Raw genomic sequence first — 18,562 nt, forward strand, 5'->3', positions numbered from 1 at the left:
TGGTTTGGAAATGAACCACATACTGACCCACGGATCGGGAGCCTTGACGGATGCGGAGTAAGTCAGAAGAGGCCGAGGTCATCCTGCCGGGCTCGTCAAAAATTCGTCGAAAAGACGTGATGAATTCGGAGTAATTGGAAACCAGTGAATCAGAACGTTCCCATAATGGAGACACCCAGTCCAAGGCAGATCCTTCCAGCAGAGAAATAATATATGCTACCTTGGACCGGTCTGTAGGAAAGTTGTGAGCTAGTAGCTCGAAATGTACCTCGCATTGGTTTAAGAAACCACGACAATTCTTAGGATTCCCATTGTAACGGGATGGCGTAGGCAGCTGAAGGCGCGGAGTGGCACCGGCCGATGGTTGGACATTGCTGGAGGTGGCAAGTGGTGCAGCTACCAGAACTGGTGCCGGAATTACTGAGGCTAGAGACGCCTGAATCTGATCCAGACGTCCGGACAACTCCTGGAGGTACTGCATCACCTGACCTTGTGCCGCTTCCTGACTTTGCACACGGGAAGCCAGGTCCTGGATGGCACTTGAGTCCGTGTTTCGATTCCCCGGGTCCATGTGGCCTGAGTATACTATCACTGACCTGGTTTGAGGAGGTTGTGGAATCGGGGTTTCTTCCGATGACCGGGAAGTGGAACTGCAACTGGGCCGCAGCAGAGATGGCCGGATGTAAGTCTTCCTCATGCAGGATCTGATCGGCGGACAGGAGGCACGTGCGGACGCTGAAGGTCTCCTGAAAGAGAGAACTTGACAGGTGCTGGTAAATTACGAAGGTGCTGGGAGGCACGGAGGTGCTTGGAGGCACGGAGGTACGAAGGTGCTGGGGGCACGGAGGTGCTTGGAGGCACGGAGGTGCTGGAGGCACGGAGGTGCTTGGAGGTGCTTGGAGGCACGGAGGTGCTGGAGGCACGGAGGTGCTTGGAGGCACGGAGGTGCTTGGAGGCACGGAGGTGCTTGGAGGCACGGAGGTGCTGGAGGCACGGAGGTGCTTGGAGGCACGGAGCACTGGAGATCACAGGTTCAGTTTGAACGATGATACTCAGGCGCCGGAGCACTGCCCGGCGTCTGAATTTAAACTTCCTGCCAGGGCCTGATTGGAGGACGGGCCGATGACGTCACCCGCAGCTCCCGAGGACGTCGGACGTGGAGGCCTGCTAGATGGAGCGCCGGACGCCGGGGACCCGCCAGCGAGGATGGCCGCACGGAGACCCAGCGCGCCCGGAGAGGTAAGTGTGAAGACCGCGGCGCCGTGACAGTGATCACTCCTTCCTACAGAACCAGTTCCAGTCCCACACTCGACTCCTCATAAAAAAACCTCGCAAAAATAGAATATCCTGAAAGAAAATGTTTGTCAGCGGGAAAGAGAGAAAAGAGAAATAGAACAAAACAACTCTTGTTCATAACAAATCAATTACAATGACTGGTCTTTCTGCAGTCCTTTAGTACGCTCAGGTAGTGTTCAACAGTGCCGCCTCTCAGTCTTCACGGAACAGAGTCTCTGGTGATACTTTTGCGATCTCTTTGCCTTGCTCTTTGAAAACACAGTTCACTTGGAACACACAGTTCACTTTGCTGTCCACCTTGCTCTTTGAACACACAGTTCACTTGGAACACATAGTTCACTTCGAACACACAAACTCGATGAATGTGAGCAATAAACTACTTTGTCACGAGTTCTCTCCGGGTTAGCGACCTTCTTGCAGTGGGACGAGTGGACCCAAGTCTCTCTTTCGGCGACCTTTAGTGCTGTCAACAAATCTTGGTATGGTCCTTCCCACCTGTCTATTAGGCAACCTGAGCGTAAGAACAATCACACAGTCTCTTGGTTCACAATCAAGACAGTTAGCATTTGGCATACCAGCAATCAACAGTTTCAAGTTCTTTTGTCAAGTTCTCAAATGCTGGCTCATCTCAACAAGGTACTGTACTGTCACCTCATTGGTGTATTTCTGATCATTGTGCGGATCAATCATGACATGAGGTTGTCTTCCAGAAACAACCAAAAAAAAACACACAAATACCAAAACCAAAACAACAACAAATTTCGAAGAGGGTGATTCGTTGAGTGAAGATCTGGGAGTAGTTCCGAAGCTACATAATACTAGTGGCAGTATCTATGATCACAATAGTACAATTTCAGGCTTTGCTCCTACTTCTAGGGGTACCATTATCTACACACAAATTTCTGCGCAATTTTTCTTTGCGGTAAACACAGCAGCATCCGTGGCGGCAGGAAATGCCTCTACCCAGTTGGAGAAAACATCAGTGCACACCAATACATAACAATAATTCCTAAGGGGTGTTAACTGTACGAAGTCGATTTGTATTTCCTGAAAAGATCCGTCTGCAGGAGGGATATGGGATGGCTCTGTTGGTATTGCTTTACCAATATTCTTCCTCAAGCAAGTAAGACAGGTCATTGCTCTCTTTACCTGCATGAGAATAGAATCCTGGCGCACACCAGTAGGCTCTCATCAGCCTGCACCTACCCTCTTTGCCTAGATGAGTCAGACCGTGTGCCACCTCAGCTAGACTTGGAAGTTATGCTCTGGGGGCTACTGGCTTACCGTGTCCACCTGCCCACAGTCCTGAGGACTCCTGGCCATACCCCTTTGTCCTCCAGACTGCCTCTTCCTGCAGGGAACACAATTTTTTTTTGTATCTTAATTTAACTATCGTGTGTTTGCAATGTAGAGTACCATGAGCATAACTCAAAAAAAAAAAAAAAAGAAACATCTCTAGAGGAGAGAAAGAAGAAGAAAATAAAAAAGAAAATGTCAGGTTTGCCATTCACCAACAGGCATATCAGTGTCTATACAAAATTTCCCTTCACCAGTATTCCCATTCTCCACCCTTTGTGCATGACAAGGCACACTACAGTAATACTGGTGTCATCGTGCTGTTGAGATATACTGCGTTTGGGCAGAACTCTGAAGGACCTGGGCATGTGGAGTTTGAACTGTACTTGGGTCCATGTATTGTACCACCCTGTGTGAACGCAAAAGATGAAGAGGAAACTGTAGAGGAACAGAATAGAGGTTGGTGACAGATGTGTTTGTAGAGGTGGAGAAGATTTTATAAAAATTTGACAACTGGATTGGGCACTATGGGGAAGTGATTCTCTACTTGGTCTACTCCCCTTAAAAAAAAAAATCTGTGTGTCTTATCTCTACTAGGACTATCCCAGCCATCAATCCAGTGTCTTGTCCATCCTAAGTTCATAGGGAACCCGGTATCTGTGAGTTAATTTCCTCTACCTGTGATGGACATGCATCTAGAACAGTGAAATGTAACATTAGTAAGTTGCATTTATTCTGTTCTTCCCATTAACCGAATCTGTGTTTTCTATATGGCTTATGATTCCTTACTATATGTCCCTTGGTCCCGTCTATGTGTTTAATAATATGGCTTATGTTTTCTGTCTAGGGGATCTATATTGACTATGTGTCCTACTACTCCTACAATCTCTGGCAAAATGCCCTTCCTTCCTACAAGTGTAACATATTATTGACCATTAGGGATCTGGGGTTTGGACTGATGGGTCTTTCCTGTATGTGCCAGTATACTTACCGTCCTCAACCTCTCCAACTGTTGTTCTCTGCGCCTAACACTATTCTTGTGATGTTTAATAGCACACTATCTAAAATTAGCTACTGTGACCTTTCCAATTTTGCAAAGAAGTCTGCACCCTGACACTCAATGCCTTATTGAGCCCGTCCATTTGCACAGAGACAGCCACCTCCCATTTGCCGAATTAGTGTTTACCAGTGGTCTTATCCAGATGGAGAGTTTTCTATTACTGCAAGAGACAAAAACAAAAAAAAGTTTAACAAGCTACTAGGTCATGCAAAGTATTTCATTCAATCCTTCTCATCCCGTATTAAGGGTCTGTACATGGTCCAACAAACATTTCCAAGCTCATCTTTACTAGGGGCATTACTAGGAATGAATACTTCTTGTATGGTAACTGAAAGAAATACCCTAGGGTTACCTTGTCTCTGTCCGCTTTCCTACTGGCAAATACTAATGTGCGGACAGATTTTTTTTTTCTCCATTTCTGACGTTACTTTCTTGATTTTTTTTGTTTGTTTTATTTTTGGGTTTTACTATATATGTACACGAATGATACCATACTTACCTGTTCCACTGGTCTCAGCCACTTCCCCCACAGGCTACTGCTCTTCTTTTACCGGTTGGATACTCCTCTGGGTGCATGAGAAATGGCTGAAAACGATCAGGTCACCTTCTCCTCCTAACTAAAACTTCAACATTCATTAGTACATATATAGGTTACAGTCATATTTTTCATATTTTTATTATTTTCTATAGTTTGTATGCTGGCCGTAACTGCTTCCACATCTACATAAGGCGGTGTACTTGCATTCTCTTTTTTTCTTTCTACTTATTGTTGCTACAAGTTCAAACAGTTCTTATATTTCTATTCTTGTCCTATATGACTTTGGTTAAACATACCACCTGCAATACCTTAGGATCAAACTCACCAACCCCTCTTGCTGTCACAGGTTTAAACACTTTGTATGTCTGACCCTTTGTTTTCGGGATTTTATCAGACATATTCTTATCCTTAAGTTCTGCAATACCTCTGGTTCAAAGCTGTCCACCCTAGGGAATGGTACCCTATATTTGTCAGTCATACATTCCCATTCAGACAAAAAGTCTTCAGCGTGTGGACCATATTTCCCACACATAATACTTTTTCCTTTAAACTTTGCTGACCCCCTGGGCCGCGGCTCTTCAACCTGAACCCTGGTTAAACGTCCCTTACTTGAGCAACTGGCTCCCATAATTGTGGGCCTTTTCCCGCAAACACCAAAATACTCAATTTAAGGTGACGGTGAAAGTTCTCCGAGCGCTTCCACCCGCTCTCCGCCCACGTTGGCCAGTACTACCATACACTGTCGATAGCGAAGGCAATGTACCCAACTTAGGGCTCCTATCAGACCTTACAACACCGTAATTTCTTTCGGTGGAAGTTCTGTTTGGAATATTTTCCTGAGAGAGGCAGCGAAAAATTCCTTTTCGGTATCTTTCAACTGGAATTGTTTGCAGGGTGAAAAACAGAGAAATTAGATAACTATCCTTCACCCTTTCCAGTGAAGCCCACCAGGGAGATTTCCCGACGTCAAAGAAAGACCCCTTTTGTCTATGCAATCACGTCTGCGTATGCTCTCCCACAGCGCATATGACACAATGGTATCACGTTGTGCTGTGCAGTACACACGGACATGCAATGCAATAGCACAGCCTATAGATACTAGTTAACTATATGCCCTACGATTGCTGTAGACCACCTAGCCTAGACCACTCCAGACCACTTCAGCACTTAGTTGTATGGGATCACTATGACCACTTCAGACCACATCAGTTCTAATCACGCAAGGTAGCAAACCCTATGCCGCCCGGCCTCTACTAACCCAGTGTTACCACTTCAGACCACTTCAGTTTCTGGGTTCAGTTCCACTCTGTCTGCTTTCACTCACACAAATACACTTTGGTTTTTCTGTACCGAAAATTTAAATTCATTCTTTTAATAGGTAGCTTTACCTCAAAGGCAATACAGTTTTTTTTAAAACTAAATTTAGAGTAACCTGCTTTTTAAATCTGATAGTTATGTGCTATTGTATTAAATGTCTACTATCCCACCTTTGAAATAAACAACACTATTGTATAATTTGTACTCAGTGCTTCTAATTTGCATATCAACAGGTTCATATGCCTGTTCAAGAGGGTAGTGGGACAGGTTAATTAACATTTCAATGGCTATCCTAAACTAGCAAGCAGAGTTAACTGAATCCTAGAGGTAAAAGAAAAAACTTTGTTTATATCTGTGTGTAATTCTTACACTAGTCCCAATTGAAACTATTTGTAATTGACTATGGCATGGGTTAAATAAATGCATTGGTAACTCATAAATGGTGTTTGATGTGACCAAGGAAAGCTGATTATTCTGAGCAGTGAAAATCAGCCATTTAGAAAATGACCTTCCCAAAATGGCCGCTGCCCCTCCCCCTTCCACATCCATGAGGGTTACACAAAATGGTGGACAGGCCATGTGGTTAGTCCAAAATGGAGGACAGACCATGCGGCTTCCTTTGTCACAAAGAAATCACACATCATACAAGCACCAGAAGTTATTTTAGGCCTGAGTTAAAAATAAAAACTATATCAAGGCTATGCAGCAACTTTTAAATGTACTTTTAACCCTACTTAACAGACAAGCAATCCAATCTGAATCAAACACAATATGACTTATTTGAACCTTGTTTTGCAACAATAAAAATACATTTTTGCATCTTAAATATTATGAGAAACGCATTGTCCCTTGAATTTCATATCAGCGTCTTACTAATAACACAACAATACACACGAATATGATGATTTTCTCAGCTTTTATGATGCGTCCATCACAAGCTGATCGACCACAGCGTCGCGTTTATAATGTACAGTGCATCATTAAGAACGTGATATCCCGGACGAGCCCCCATCTAAGAATGCCAAATTGATTTCTCACAAATATTTAAAATGCCCGCTCTAATATATAGTGCAGACACCAGGCGCATCTTATTACCATATACGATAAAAGTGCACTGTACATCGCAAAACACTGTATCCCATAAGAGAAAACAATACACCCACACATTATCTGAGTTCCAAAGCTCATTGAGGTATATATTTGCTATTAAAAGGATATGGATTCAATATATATTACAAAGTACAGTATACCTATAGTTACATGAATACAACTCACACAGTAAGCAGTTAAAACATAGTTACATACAATTACATACAGTTACATGCAGTTACAGGCCAGTGATACAATACCATTCCCCTCAATGCTTATGTCTCTCTGTTTCTGTAAAATCATGCCGGGACTCCATCTTACGCTGAGACCAAAACAGGAACTGAGCTGGCAATAACTCCATCATCGTCTCAGACCTTACAGCAACTCTGAGACCAAAACAGGAACTACCTTCCTGTGTGATCAGAAAAATGTGTTAACTAGTTTCTGGGGGAGGGAACTCTCTCTCTCATTCATGATTGAGTCACTAGTTTCTTTGTATGTGCTGAACAGGCTCAGCCCTGGGGACGTCCAAAGGGGCTGGCCTGAGCTTCCTGTCCACTGTCCTATTCGGAACATCCATTGTTCTAATAAAAGTGATTTTAGCTTTTATACATTTAATCATAATTCCGTGTTGCAATGTACTGCAACTTAATACCAAGTATCAAATTAATCTACACATTAAGCTGGTTGTTTTAATAGTAAATATGACAGGTCTATCTTGTTTCATTTAAATAATACACATTCATGACATTAATTCATTAGGTAATTTTAAATCATCCTGATGTCTGGCACTTGATATTATTATAATTATGTACTGTATGAAATAAGTGTCGAATCCATCTCTGTGGCATGTCCGTGTAAATGCGTGTGTTACCATATATTGCTGTGCTCGCTGCGCGTATTTGCAAGTATAGCGACTTAAATGTGTGTAGTTTGTATGTTCTCTTTATGTAATATTTTTTTGACTTCGACACCAGTCACCCACTTCTGTCACCCACTATCTCCATGTCACCCATGCCTCTCCAGTCACCCACTATCTCCCTGTCTCCATATGCCTCTCCCTGTCTGCCTCAGCCTCTCCCTGTCTCCCTCTGCCTTCCCCTGTCACCCTTTGTCTCTCCCCATCACCCACTATCTCTCTGTCACCATCTGCTTTTCTGTCACCCGCTGCCTTCCTTTATCACCCTATGCCTCTCCATGTCACCCTCTACTTCCCCCATTACCCACTATCCCCCTGTTACCCTTGTCTCTCACCCTCTGCCTTCCACTATCACCTGCTGTCTCCCTATTACCTCTCTCTGCCACCCTCTGCCTTCTGCTGTCACCATCTGCTTCTCCCTTCCACCCTGTACATCGTCAGTCATCCACTGCCCCCCCCGTCACCCACTGCCTCTCCCTATCATCCTCTATCTCTCAGTCACCCTTTGACTCCCTAGTCACCACCTCCCTCTCCGTCACTCACTTCTTCTCCCCATTCACCCACTGCACCTCCCACAGAGAGATTAGGAGGAGAACCCAGAGCATATTTTTGCACCTGGGCCCACCACTCACAAGTTCCACCATGGATAGTTGGTTCACAGTTTTTATTATTCTATTATGAAGTGTTAAAACACCTTATCTGCTCATCATTTACTGCACTGCACAACAGGGTGTCTGATTTTTAAATATATTTCTACACACTTTTAGGTGCTTTTAAACACTTTTGTTTTATATTTATATATGTGTGGTTCACAAACACACATTCTCACTGGTGAGGATAGATGGAGTTGCTGCAGCTGGGCATGCGCAACAACTGCCCCCTGGACATTCTGTATGCTATGCAGAGAGCTCTGCTGATCAGAGCTCTCTGTGTCACAAATCAGACTTTATTTGTGGACACAGGTACTGGGACCACTGGGCTATGTTGATTAAGCTATGTGTGATATATATATCGTGCTTACACTGTAGTGAGAACTGAAAAAGCAGTTAAATAGTTGGCTGACTAGTACTGGCAATGTGGGCAGCACTGGAACCAGTGATGAAGCCGGACTGGAACTAGTGGAGGCTGGATGCCAGGCTGGGACCGGGTTAGCTCCGTGCTGTGCTGAACCGGCTAGATTTGGTGCCAGTATTGCTGTTGGAATTAACCGGGCGGAACTGGAAATATGTTTTAACTGGCTGGAACTAGTAGTGCTGCAGACCAGGAACCATTTAGTAATGTGACTTAAGGAAGAGTTTAAATAGGATGACCTGGGAGTGGATAGGTTGCAGTGATCATGTGGAATAATGCAAGAACTAGATAGGTGCAGCAGCGATCACATGATGAGAGTTAAGATGGCTGCACACATGTTGTGCTAGGCTTAGTCACACTGTCAAGCTGGAAACAGAGGCAATGCAGGGAAAGGCATACACAGGATGATCCAGGAGACATTGCATGCACAGTTTGCCACAGGACAGAACGCCATCTTAAAGAGGTGAAATGATCCAGAGGAGCATATCGTGACACTCTGTAATGGCAACTTCGATCTCAGTAGTGGTGGACTGTGCTGAGGCGGAGACACCGCTGTCTCTGTCCCCCCCCCCTTAAAAAAATCATCCCACTGGGGGGTGTTCTGTGTACTCAGAAATCCCTCATGTGTGCACCACTGCCCGCATTCTCCCACCTGGCCTTTTACTGTGAATTGCAAACCTTTATGCATTTCTGTTCATTTTTGTCAATGAGGAAAACATACGACATTTATAGCAGACTGAACTTGGTTATTTTAGATCATTTTTTTTTTTTTAAATTAACCATTTTCATTGGAACCAGCATTTGGGGGGCATGCTTGTCCTTGTAATGCAATTTGAAGGATCTAGGGGTGACTACAGGTGAGTTGGCTCTCAATCTAGATACATTTTTGCATGTGTTATTATTATGTAGTAATATAGCGTAACAATAAGCATTTATAGTACCCAGAGTGGGTGCTATTATCATTTAGCATTTGGACTGACAGAACAGATGCTTTAATGCAGCCTGGTGGCTTAATCATATCTTTGCAGCTAAGACCTCTGGGCCTAATTCAGCATGGATCGCAAAAGCAAAATCTTTCTCTAATAGGCAAAACCATATGCACTGCAGGTGGGGCAAATGTAACATGTGCAGAGAGATTTAGATTTAGGTGGGTTATATAGGATGTGAAGGGGGACAGGGGAAAACTCATTAATTAAACACCCTCTGCCTCCCTCTTCCATCCCCGTCACCCTCTGCCATCCTCTTGTCACCCCTTGCCATTCCACCCAAATCTAACTCTCTGCACATGTTATATCTGCCCCACCTGCACTGCACATGGTGTTGCCCATTATAGAAAGATTTTGCTTTTGCGATCCATGCTGAACCAAGCCCTCTGAATCTCTATTATCATGTACTGTTCAAATTTTATTGCTAATACTTTTTGGTGTGCTGGGGGAAAACTTTTCTCTTTTTTATTCCCATTTTCATTGCATTGTCGGCTTTTTGATTTCCCTTGGTAACCTTATGTCCTGTCATGTGTAGTTGTCATTTCATAACTTCTACTAGTAAAGGTAGCTGACTTGCATTTAGGATATCTCTTACAGTCTGTGCACGTACTATAGGAATGCGTGCTGCTGTAAAAGAAACTTTCTTTGCTTGAAATGCTACCAAAATCATGAATAATGCCAAAGGCATAACTGGAGTCTATGTAGATGTTAACTTATAAACCTTTTGTTTACAAGTGCTTTAACTGTGCCAGTTGCGCTGAGTGTGCAAGTGATAAGGATACGCTGAGTACACTATCCCAATCATTAACAACTGCATAATCTGATTTCAAATTTCCACTTCCAGTTTGTCTATAACAGCTCCCATCTACATAGTAGACCGCATCAGGGACCACATAAGGAGAATTTCATTGAGGTCTTCCTGCAGGCAGGTTTCTTCATCAACATAAGATAGACAATCATGAAATGAAGTCCCTAAATCATTTTGACTTTGGGACCTAACAGACTAGTTACATTTTATAGAATGGATGCATGTCCAGATACTAATGGTGATGGTTGTGACTGTAGATAGAAATACAGTGGGTGGGATGGCCTTCCACATGCAGGTATGTTCGTCATAAAAGGGCTGCCCATTGTAACTATGGTAAGTGACACAGAGGTCTATTTACACAATACATACTTTTTACCTGTGGCTGGGATCCTGGCTGTCATGATCCTGACAGCAGGATCCCAGCCACCAGTATGCCAGCAGCGGGGCAAGTGCAAGAAAGCAGCTTGCGGGCTAGCTGCGCTCGCCACACAGTGCTCGCCACCCATAAAGGGAAAAAAGCCTGTGGCGCCGGTATTCCGGTGGCGATATTTCACCATCTGTCGGGATTCCGGAGTCGGCATTTTGACTGCCAGAATCCCGACAGGTGGTCTGATTGCCTCCCCTATTTACTAAGCCTTGAAGAGAGATAAAGTGGAGAGAGAAAAGTACCAGCCAATTAGCTGCTAACTGCCATTTTACAGGCAGTGTTTAAAAATGACAGTTAGTAGTTGGTTGGTTGGTACTTTATCTCTGTCCACTTTATCTATCGCCAAGGCTTAGTACATACACCCATTACTTACATTGACATCCCATCATAATTTAGTTGTTTACCATGGCACTTTTTCATATGGGGCAGCTGTAGATCACTTTTTACGACTCTGCATATATCTTTTTTTGTCAAACTAAATAATGCTTTCATATGGAATATACACAATGGCATGCTTATGATAAAATGTAATGAGATGATAAATTCCCATATTTCTGTCTAAGTTTTTCTCCGACAGAATTCAGCAGTTAATCCGAAGTAAATACTTGCACATGCTAAGGTGGAAGAGGTTTTGTCGCCACACTGGTGTCATGGAACAGTGCTATCCACAGTATCAGGTAAGGAGCTGTGTACATGTGTGCATGACAGCTGCATATGATGTATTTCATAACCTGATGCAAATGCACTGTAATCCATAACAAAATATATGTAAACGCACTGTAATCCATAACGAAATATATTCACTTTCATTGACCTAGACCAGGAGATCCCAAACTATTTTGCTGTGGCAAAAAAATTATTACAGGACCCATGAAAGTTACCACAGAAAGGGCACCACATATGTGTGGTCAGCAGACCACACATGCATGAAAGCATTGTGGAGGCACAAACCACAAGTGAATTGACCACTAATGTGATCACTTTATTTCTTACACAATCGCAGGGATAAGCTTCTTTCGGAGTGCCTGCCCTGCATGTGTTTTTTTTTTTTTATATATATCCATTTAAATGTTAAAGTTTTTACCTGCTGTGAAGGCATTGGGGATGGCAGTCAAGCAGTGGGTGACAGGGAGGAGGCAGTGGCAGGCAGAGGGTGATGGGGAACTAGAGTGTGGCAGGAAGAGGCAGTGGGAGACTGGGGAGGCAGTAAATGACAGGGAGAGGCAGTGGGAGGCAGTGGGAGAGAGGTTGAGGCAGTGGCAGGCAGGGAGATGCAAAGGGTGGCAAGGAGAGGCAGATGGGGGCTAGGGAGAGGCAGTGTGTGACAGGGGGTGGCAGAGAGACATAAGGTGACTTAGGAGAGGCAGAGGGAGACAAAGAATGATGGGGAGGCAGAGAGAGGCATGGAGAAGCAGTGGGTGATGAGGCTGTCAGAGGTTGACTGGGGGTGGCAGGGAGATGCATAGGGTGGCAGTGGAAAAGAGTTCAGGCAATGGCTTCATGGAGATGCAGAGGGTGACTAGGGAGAGGCAGTCAGTGACAAGGATGACAGTGGAGGACAGGGGATAGGTAGCAGGTGATAGGGGATGGCATAGGTTGAAGAGGGAGAGGCAGAGGGTGACAGGGGGATAGCAGTGGGTAACAGGGGATGGCAGAGAGAGACAGGGAGGCAGTGGGTAATAGAGAATGGCAAGGGTTGACAGGGGGATGGCAGGGGGTGATGGGGATGGAAGAGGGAAGCAGAGGGTGTTTAATTAATGAGTTTTCTCCTGTCCTACTCCACATCCAACATTATGTGCGCCCCTGTTTTCCCCCAACCAGACGCATCCCATAAAGTATATGGTCACAATCCACTTTGTGGTCAGAACCCACAGTTTGAGAACCTCTCGCCTAGACTGTAGTCTATTTTGTTTGCTCTGTGGTGTGCACAGCAAAACAAAACAATCCATTAGTGTCACAGATGGCAGCAACAAGTAGATGGTATGAGGTTAACGTGTACAGTGGACGAAGGCAGAAAAGGCAGCATCCCAGCAGAAATGCCTCAGTGCTGAGGTTGTGGAATGACATGAGTTTCTACTTTGGGAGATTGTTCTGTGCAGTTTGTTAGGAGATGATCTTTGTATCGTCAGTGTAAAGGTGCACTGTGTCACAATCCCGGTGTGGCGATTCTCCAGATACGACAATCTGAGAATTCTGCCCGTGACACCTTACTGATTACCTGCAGAAGTACCGGTCACTGCGCCAGCCAGGCTAAGTGACTTTTGAGGGACCTTGCACCGGGTGAGCTTCTGCTCTCACCCGCATACAATTATTACTACATAAAAATGAGGTAACATGATCTTCTCGAGGTTTTGGGTGTGAAAACACAAATTCCAGAACTAAGATTAGGATTTTTAATCCAAGTCAAGACTTCAAAGTTTAGTGTTACAGAAAAAAAAGAAAGGTTACAAGAATATAATCATTTAAATAGTCACATTAGTAATTACAATTTCAAGAAATGAAAATAAGAGAAGAAAAAGGGCCAACGCTCAGATCACCTGTATAGTTTAACCCTGGATGAGTGAGGTCTCTCTGCATATCCTGGACATTATAGGCTCCAATCTCTCACTGGATGCCAGCTCACCATAAATGACAATTTGCAGCAGGAGTTTCTCATTTTTAAAACTCACTGCAGGCCCCCTCTCGCTCCCCTCCCTTGGGAGTAGTTTAACCCTCCCACAGCCAAAGTGTATTGAGTCTCAGCTTGCACTGTGGGGTCTCTTAGCCATACTAGTAGAGCGGATGGCCTTATCTTTTCATTGTTTGTTTGAAGCTCTGGGCATGATTTTATAATCTGCTTGTAGTGACCTTTAATTCCCTCAAAGCACTTAAAGGCATTCTCCAAGCCAACTCTGGTTTCCTGCATCAAAGGGTATCTGACATCTCTGGCTGTACTGTAAATAATAAGAATTTACTTACCGATAATTCTATTTCTCGTAGTCCGTAGTGGATGCTGGGGACTCCGTCAGGACCATGGGAATAGCGGCTCCGCAGGAGACAGGGCACAAAAGTAAAAGCTTTAGGATCAGGTGGTGTGCACTGGCTCCTCCCCCTATGACCCTCCTCCAAGCCTCAGTTAGGATACTGTGCCCGGACGAGCGTACACAATAAGGAAGGATTTTGAATCCCGGGTAAGACTCATACCAGCCACACCAATCACACTGTACAAGCTGTGATCTGAACCCAGTTAACAGCATGATAACAGCGGAGCCTCTGAAAAGATGGCTCACAACAATAATAACCCGATTTTTGTAACAATAACTATGTACAAGTATTGCAGACAATCCGCACTTGGGATGGGCGCCCAGCATCCACTACGGACTACGAGAAATAGAATTATCGGTAAGTAAATTCTTATTTTCTCTGACGTCCTAAGTGGATGCTGGGGACTCCGTCAGGACCATGGGGATTATACCAAAGCTCCCAAATGGGCGGGAGAGTGCGGATGACTCTGCAGCACCGAATGAGAGAACTCCAGGTCCTCCTCAGCCAGGGTATCAAATTTGTAGAATTTTTCAAACGTGTTTGCCCCTGACCAAGTAGCAGCTCGGCAAAGTTGTAAAGCCGAGACCCCTCGGGCAGCCGCCCAAGATGAGCCCACCTTCCTTGTGGAATGGGCATTTACATATTTTGGCTGTGGCAGGCCTGCCACAGAATGTGCAAGCTGAATTGTACTACACATCCATTTTCAGGGCCCTGACAACATCTAGCAACTTGGAGTCCTCCAAGTCCCTAGTAGCCGCAGGTACCACAATAAGCTGGTTCAGGTGAAACGCTGACACCACCTTAGGGAGAAACTGGGGACGAGTCCGCAGCACTGCCCTGTCCGAATGGACAATCAGATATGGGCTTTTGTGAGACAAAGCCGCCAATTCTGACACTCGCCTGGCCGAGGCCAGGGCCAACAGCATGGTCACTTTCCATGTGAGATATTTCAAATCCACAGATTTGAGCGGTTTAAACCAATGTGATTTGAGGAATCCCAGAACTACGTTGAGATCCCACAGTGCCACTGGAGGCACAAAAGGGGGTTGTATATGCAGTACTCCCTTGACAAACTTCTGGACTTCAGGAACTGAAGCCAATTCTTTCTGGAAGAAAATCGACAGGGCCGAAATTTGAACCTTAATGGACCCCAATTTGAGGCCCATAGACACTCCTGTTTGTAGGAAATGCAGGAATCGACCAAGTTGAAATTCCTCCGTGGGGGCCTTCCTGGCCTCACACCATGCAACATATTTTCGCCAAATGCGGTGATAATGTTGTGCGGTCACCTCCTTCCTGGCTCTGACCAGGGTAGGGATGACCTCTTCCGGAATGCCTTTTTCCCTTAGGATCCGGCGTTCAACCGCCATGCCGTCAAACGCAGCCGCGGTAAGTCTTGGAACAGACATGATCCTTGCTGAAGCAAGTCCCTTCTTAGTATCTCTTGAAGTTCCGGGTACCATCTTGGCCAATCCGGAGCCACGAGTATAGTTCTTACTCCTCTCCGTCTTATAATTCTCAGTACCTTGGGTATGAGAGGCAGAGGAGGGAACACATACACCGACTGGTACGCCCACGGTGTTACCAGAGCGTCCCAGCTATTGCCTGAGGGTCTCTTGACCTGGCGCAATACCTGTCCAGTTTTTTGTTCAGACGGGACGCCATCATGTCCACCTTTGGTCTTTCCCAACGGTTCACAATCATGTGGAAGACTTCCAGATGAAGTCCCCACTCTCCCGGGTGGAGGTCGTTCCTGCTGAGGAAGTCTGCTTCCCAGTTGTCCACTCCCGAAATGAACACCGCTGACAGTGTTATCACATGATTTTTCGCCCAGCGAAGAATCCTTGCTGCCATTGCCCTCCTGCTTCTTGTGCCGCCCTGTCTGTTTACGTGGGCGACTGCCGTGATGTTGTCCGACTGGATCAGCACCGGTTGACTTTGAAGCAGAGGTCTTCCTAGGCTCAGAGCATTGTAAATTGCCCTTAGCTCCAGTATATTTATGTGGAGAGAAGTCTCCAGACTTGACCACACTCCTTGGAAATTTCTTCCCTGTGTGACTGCTCCCCAGCCTCTCAGGCTGGCATCCGTGGTCACCAGAACCCAGTCCTGAATGCCGAATGTGCTGCCCTCTAGTAGATGAGCACTCTGCAGCCACCACAGAAGAGACACCCTTGTCCTTGGAGACAGGATTATCCGCTGATGCATCTGAAGATGCGATCCGGACCATTCGTCCAGCAGATCCCACTGAAAAATTCTTGCGTGAAATCTGCCGAATGGAATCGCTTCGTAAGAAGCCACCATTTTTCCCAGGACTCTTGTGCATTGATGCACTGACACTTGGCCTGGTTTTAGGAGGTTTCTGACTAGCTCGGATAACTCCCTGGCTTTCTCCTCCGGGAGAAACACCTTTTTCTGGACTGTGTCCAGAATCATCCCTAGGAACAGCAGACGTGTCGTCGGAAACAGCTGCGATTTTGGAATATTTAGAATCCACCCGTGCTGTCGTAGAACTACTTGAGATAGTGCTACTCCGACCTCCAACTGTTCTCTGGACCTTGCCCTTATCAGGAGATCGTCCAAGTAAGGGATAATTAAGACGCCTTTTCTTTGAAGAAGAATCATCATTTCGGCCATTACCTTGGTAAAGACCCGGGGTGCCGTGGACAATCCAAACGGCAGAGTCTGAAACTGATAGTGACAGTTCTGTACCACGAACCTGAGGTACCCTTGGTGAGAAGGGCAAATTGGGACATGGAGGTAAGCATCCTTGATGTCCAGGGACACCATATAGTCCCCTTCTTCCTGGTTCGCTATCACTGCTCTGAGTGACTCCATCTTGATTTGAACCTTTGTATGTAAGTGTTCAAAGATTTCAGATTTAGAATAGGTCTCACCGAGCCGTCTGGCTTCAGTACCACAATATAGTGTGGAATAATACCCCTTTCCTTGTTGTAGGAGGGGTACTTTGATTATCACCTGCTGGGAATACAGCTTGTGAATTGTTTCCAATACTGCCTCCCTGTCGGAGGGAGACGTTGGTAAAGCAGACTTCAGGAACCTGCGAGGGGGAGACGTCTCGAATTTCCAATCTGTACCCCTGGGATACTACTTGTAGGATCCAGGGGTCCACTTGCGAGTGAGCCCACTGCGCGCTGAAACTCTTGAGACGACCCCCCACCGCACCTGAGTCCGCTTGTACGGCCCCAGCGTCATGCTGAGGACTTGGCAGAAGCGGTGGAGGGCTTCTGTTCCTGGGAAGGGGCTGCCTGCTGCAGTCTTCTTCCCTTTCCTCTACCCCTGGGCAGATATGACTGGCCTTTTGCCCGCTTGCCCTTATGGGGACGAAAGGACTGAGGCTGAAAAGACGGTGTCTTTTTCTGCTGAGATGTGACTTGGGGTAAAAAAGGTGGATTTTCCAGCTGTTGCCGTGGCCACCAGGTCCGATGGACCGACCCCAAATAACTCCTCCCCTTTATACGGCAATACTTCCATGTGCCGTTTGGAATCTGCATCACCTGACCACTGTCGTGTCCATAAACATCTTCTGGCAGATATGGACATCGCACTTACTCTTGATGCCAGAGTGCAAATATCCCTCTGTGCATCTCGCATATATAGAAATGCATCCTTTAAATGCTCTATAGTCAATAAAATACTGTCCCTGTCAAGGGTATCAATATTTTCAGTCAGGGAATCCGACCAAGCCACCCCAGCGCTGCACATCCAGGCTGAGGCGATCGCTGGTCGCAGTATAACACCAGTATGTGTGTATATACTTTTTAGGATATTTTCCAGCCTCCTATCAGCTGGCTCCTTGAGGGCGGCCGTATCTGGAGACGGTAACGCCACTTGTTTTGATAAGCGTGTGAGCGCCTTATCCACCCTAAGGGGTGTTTCCCAACGCGCCCTAACTTCTGGCGGGAAAGGGTATAACGCCAATAATTTTCTATCGGGGGAAACCCACGCATCATCACACACTTAATTTAATTTTTCTGATTCAGGAAAAACTACAGGTAGTTTTTTCACACCCCACATAATACCCTTTTTTGTGGTACTTGTAGTATCAGAAATATGTAATACCTCCTTCATTGCCCTTAACATGTAACGTGTGGCCCTAATGGAAAATACGTTTGTTTCTTCACCGTCGACACTGGAGTCAGTGTCCGTGTCTGTGTCTGTGTCGACCGACTGAGGTAAATGGGCGTTTTAAAGCCCCTGACGGTGTTTGAGACGCCTGGACAGGTACTAATTGGTTTGCCGGCCGTCTCATGTCGTCAACCGACCTTGCAGCGTGTTGACATTATCACGTAATTCCCTAAATAAGCCATCCATTCCGGTGTCGACTCCCTAGAGAGTGACATCACCATTACAGGCAATTGCTCCGCCTCCTCACCAACATCGTCCTCATACATGTCGACACACACGTACCGACACACAGCACACACACAGGGAATGCTCTGATAGAGGACAGGACCCCACTAGCCCTTTGGGGAGACAGAGGGAGAGTTTGCCAGCACACACCAAAACGCTATAATTATACAGGGACAACCTTATATAAGTGTTTTCCCTTATAGCATCTTAATATATAATAATATCGCCAAATAAGTGCCCCCCCCTCTCTGTTTTAACCCTGTTTCTGTAGTGCAGTGCAGGGGAGAGCCTGGGAGCCTTCCTAGCAGCGGAGCTGTGTAGGAAAATGGCGCTGTGTGCTGAGGAGAATAGGCCCCGCCC

The 18,562-nt window shown here is 45.7% G+C and overlaps 1 protein-coding gene across 4 annotated transcripts in view; it reads left to right on the top strand.

Moving 5' to 3' along the window:
- Positions 1–18,562, top strand: part of LOC134909816 (uncharacterized) — a 366,238-nt gene that overhangs the window by 23,816 nt on the left and 323,860 nt on the right. For 3 of the 4 annotated variants that reach the window (XM_063917096.1, XM_063917098.1, XM_063917097.1), the window contains one exon: positions 11,371–11,484. In XM_063917096.1, coding sequence (XP_063773166.1) covers positions 11,371–11,484 — 114 coding nt within the window. The remainder of the gene's footprint in view (positions 1–11,370; positions 11,485–18,562) is intronic. The other variant, XM_063917099.1, reaches the window with a different exon arrangement.

The sequence above is a fragment of the Pseudophryne corroboree genome, chromosome 4 (genome assembly GCF_028390025.1).
Source record: "Pseudophryne corroboree isolate aPseCor3 chromosome 4, aPseCor3.hap2, whole genome shotgun sequence".
Taxonomy (NCBI): domain Eukaryota; kingdom Metazoa; phylum Chordata; class Amphibia; order Anura; family Myobatrachidae; genus Pseudophryne; species Pseudophryne corroboree.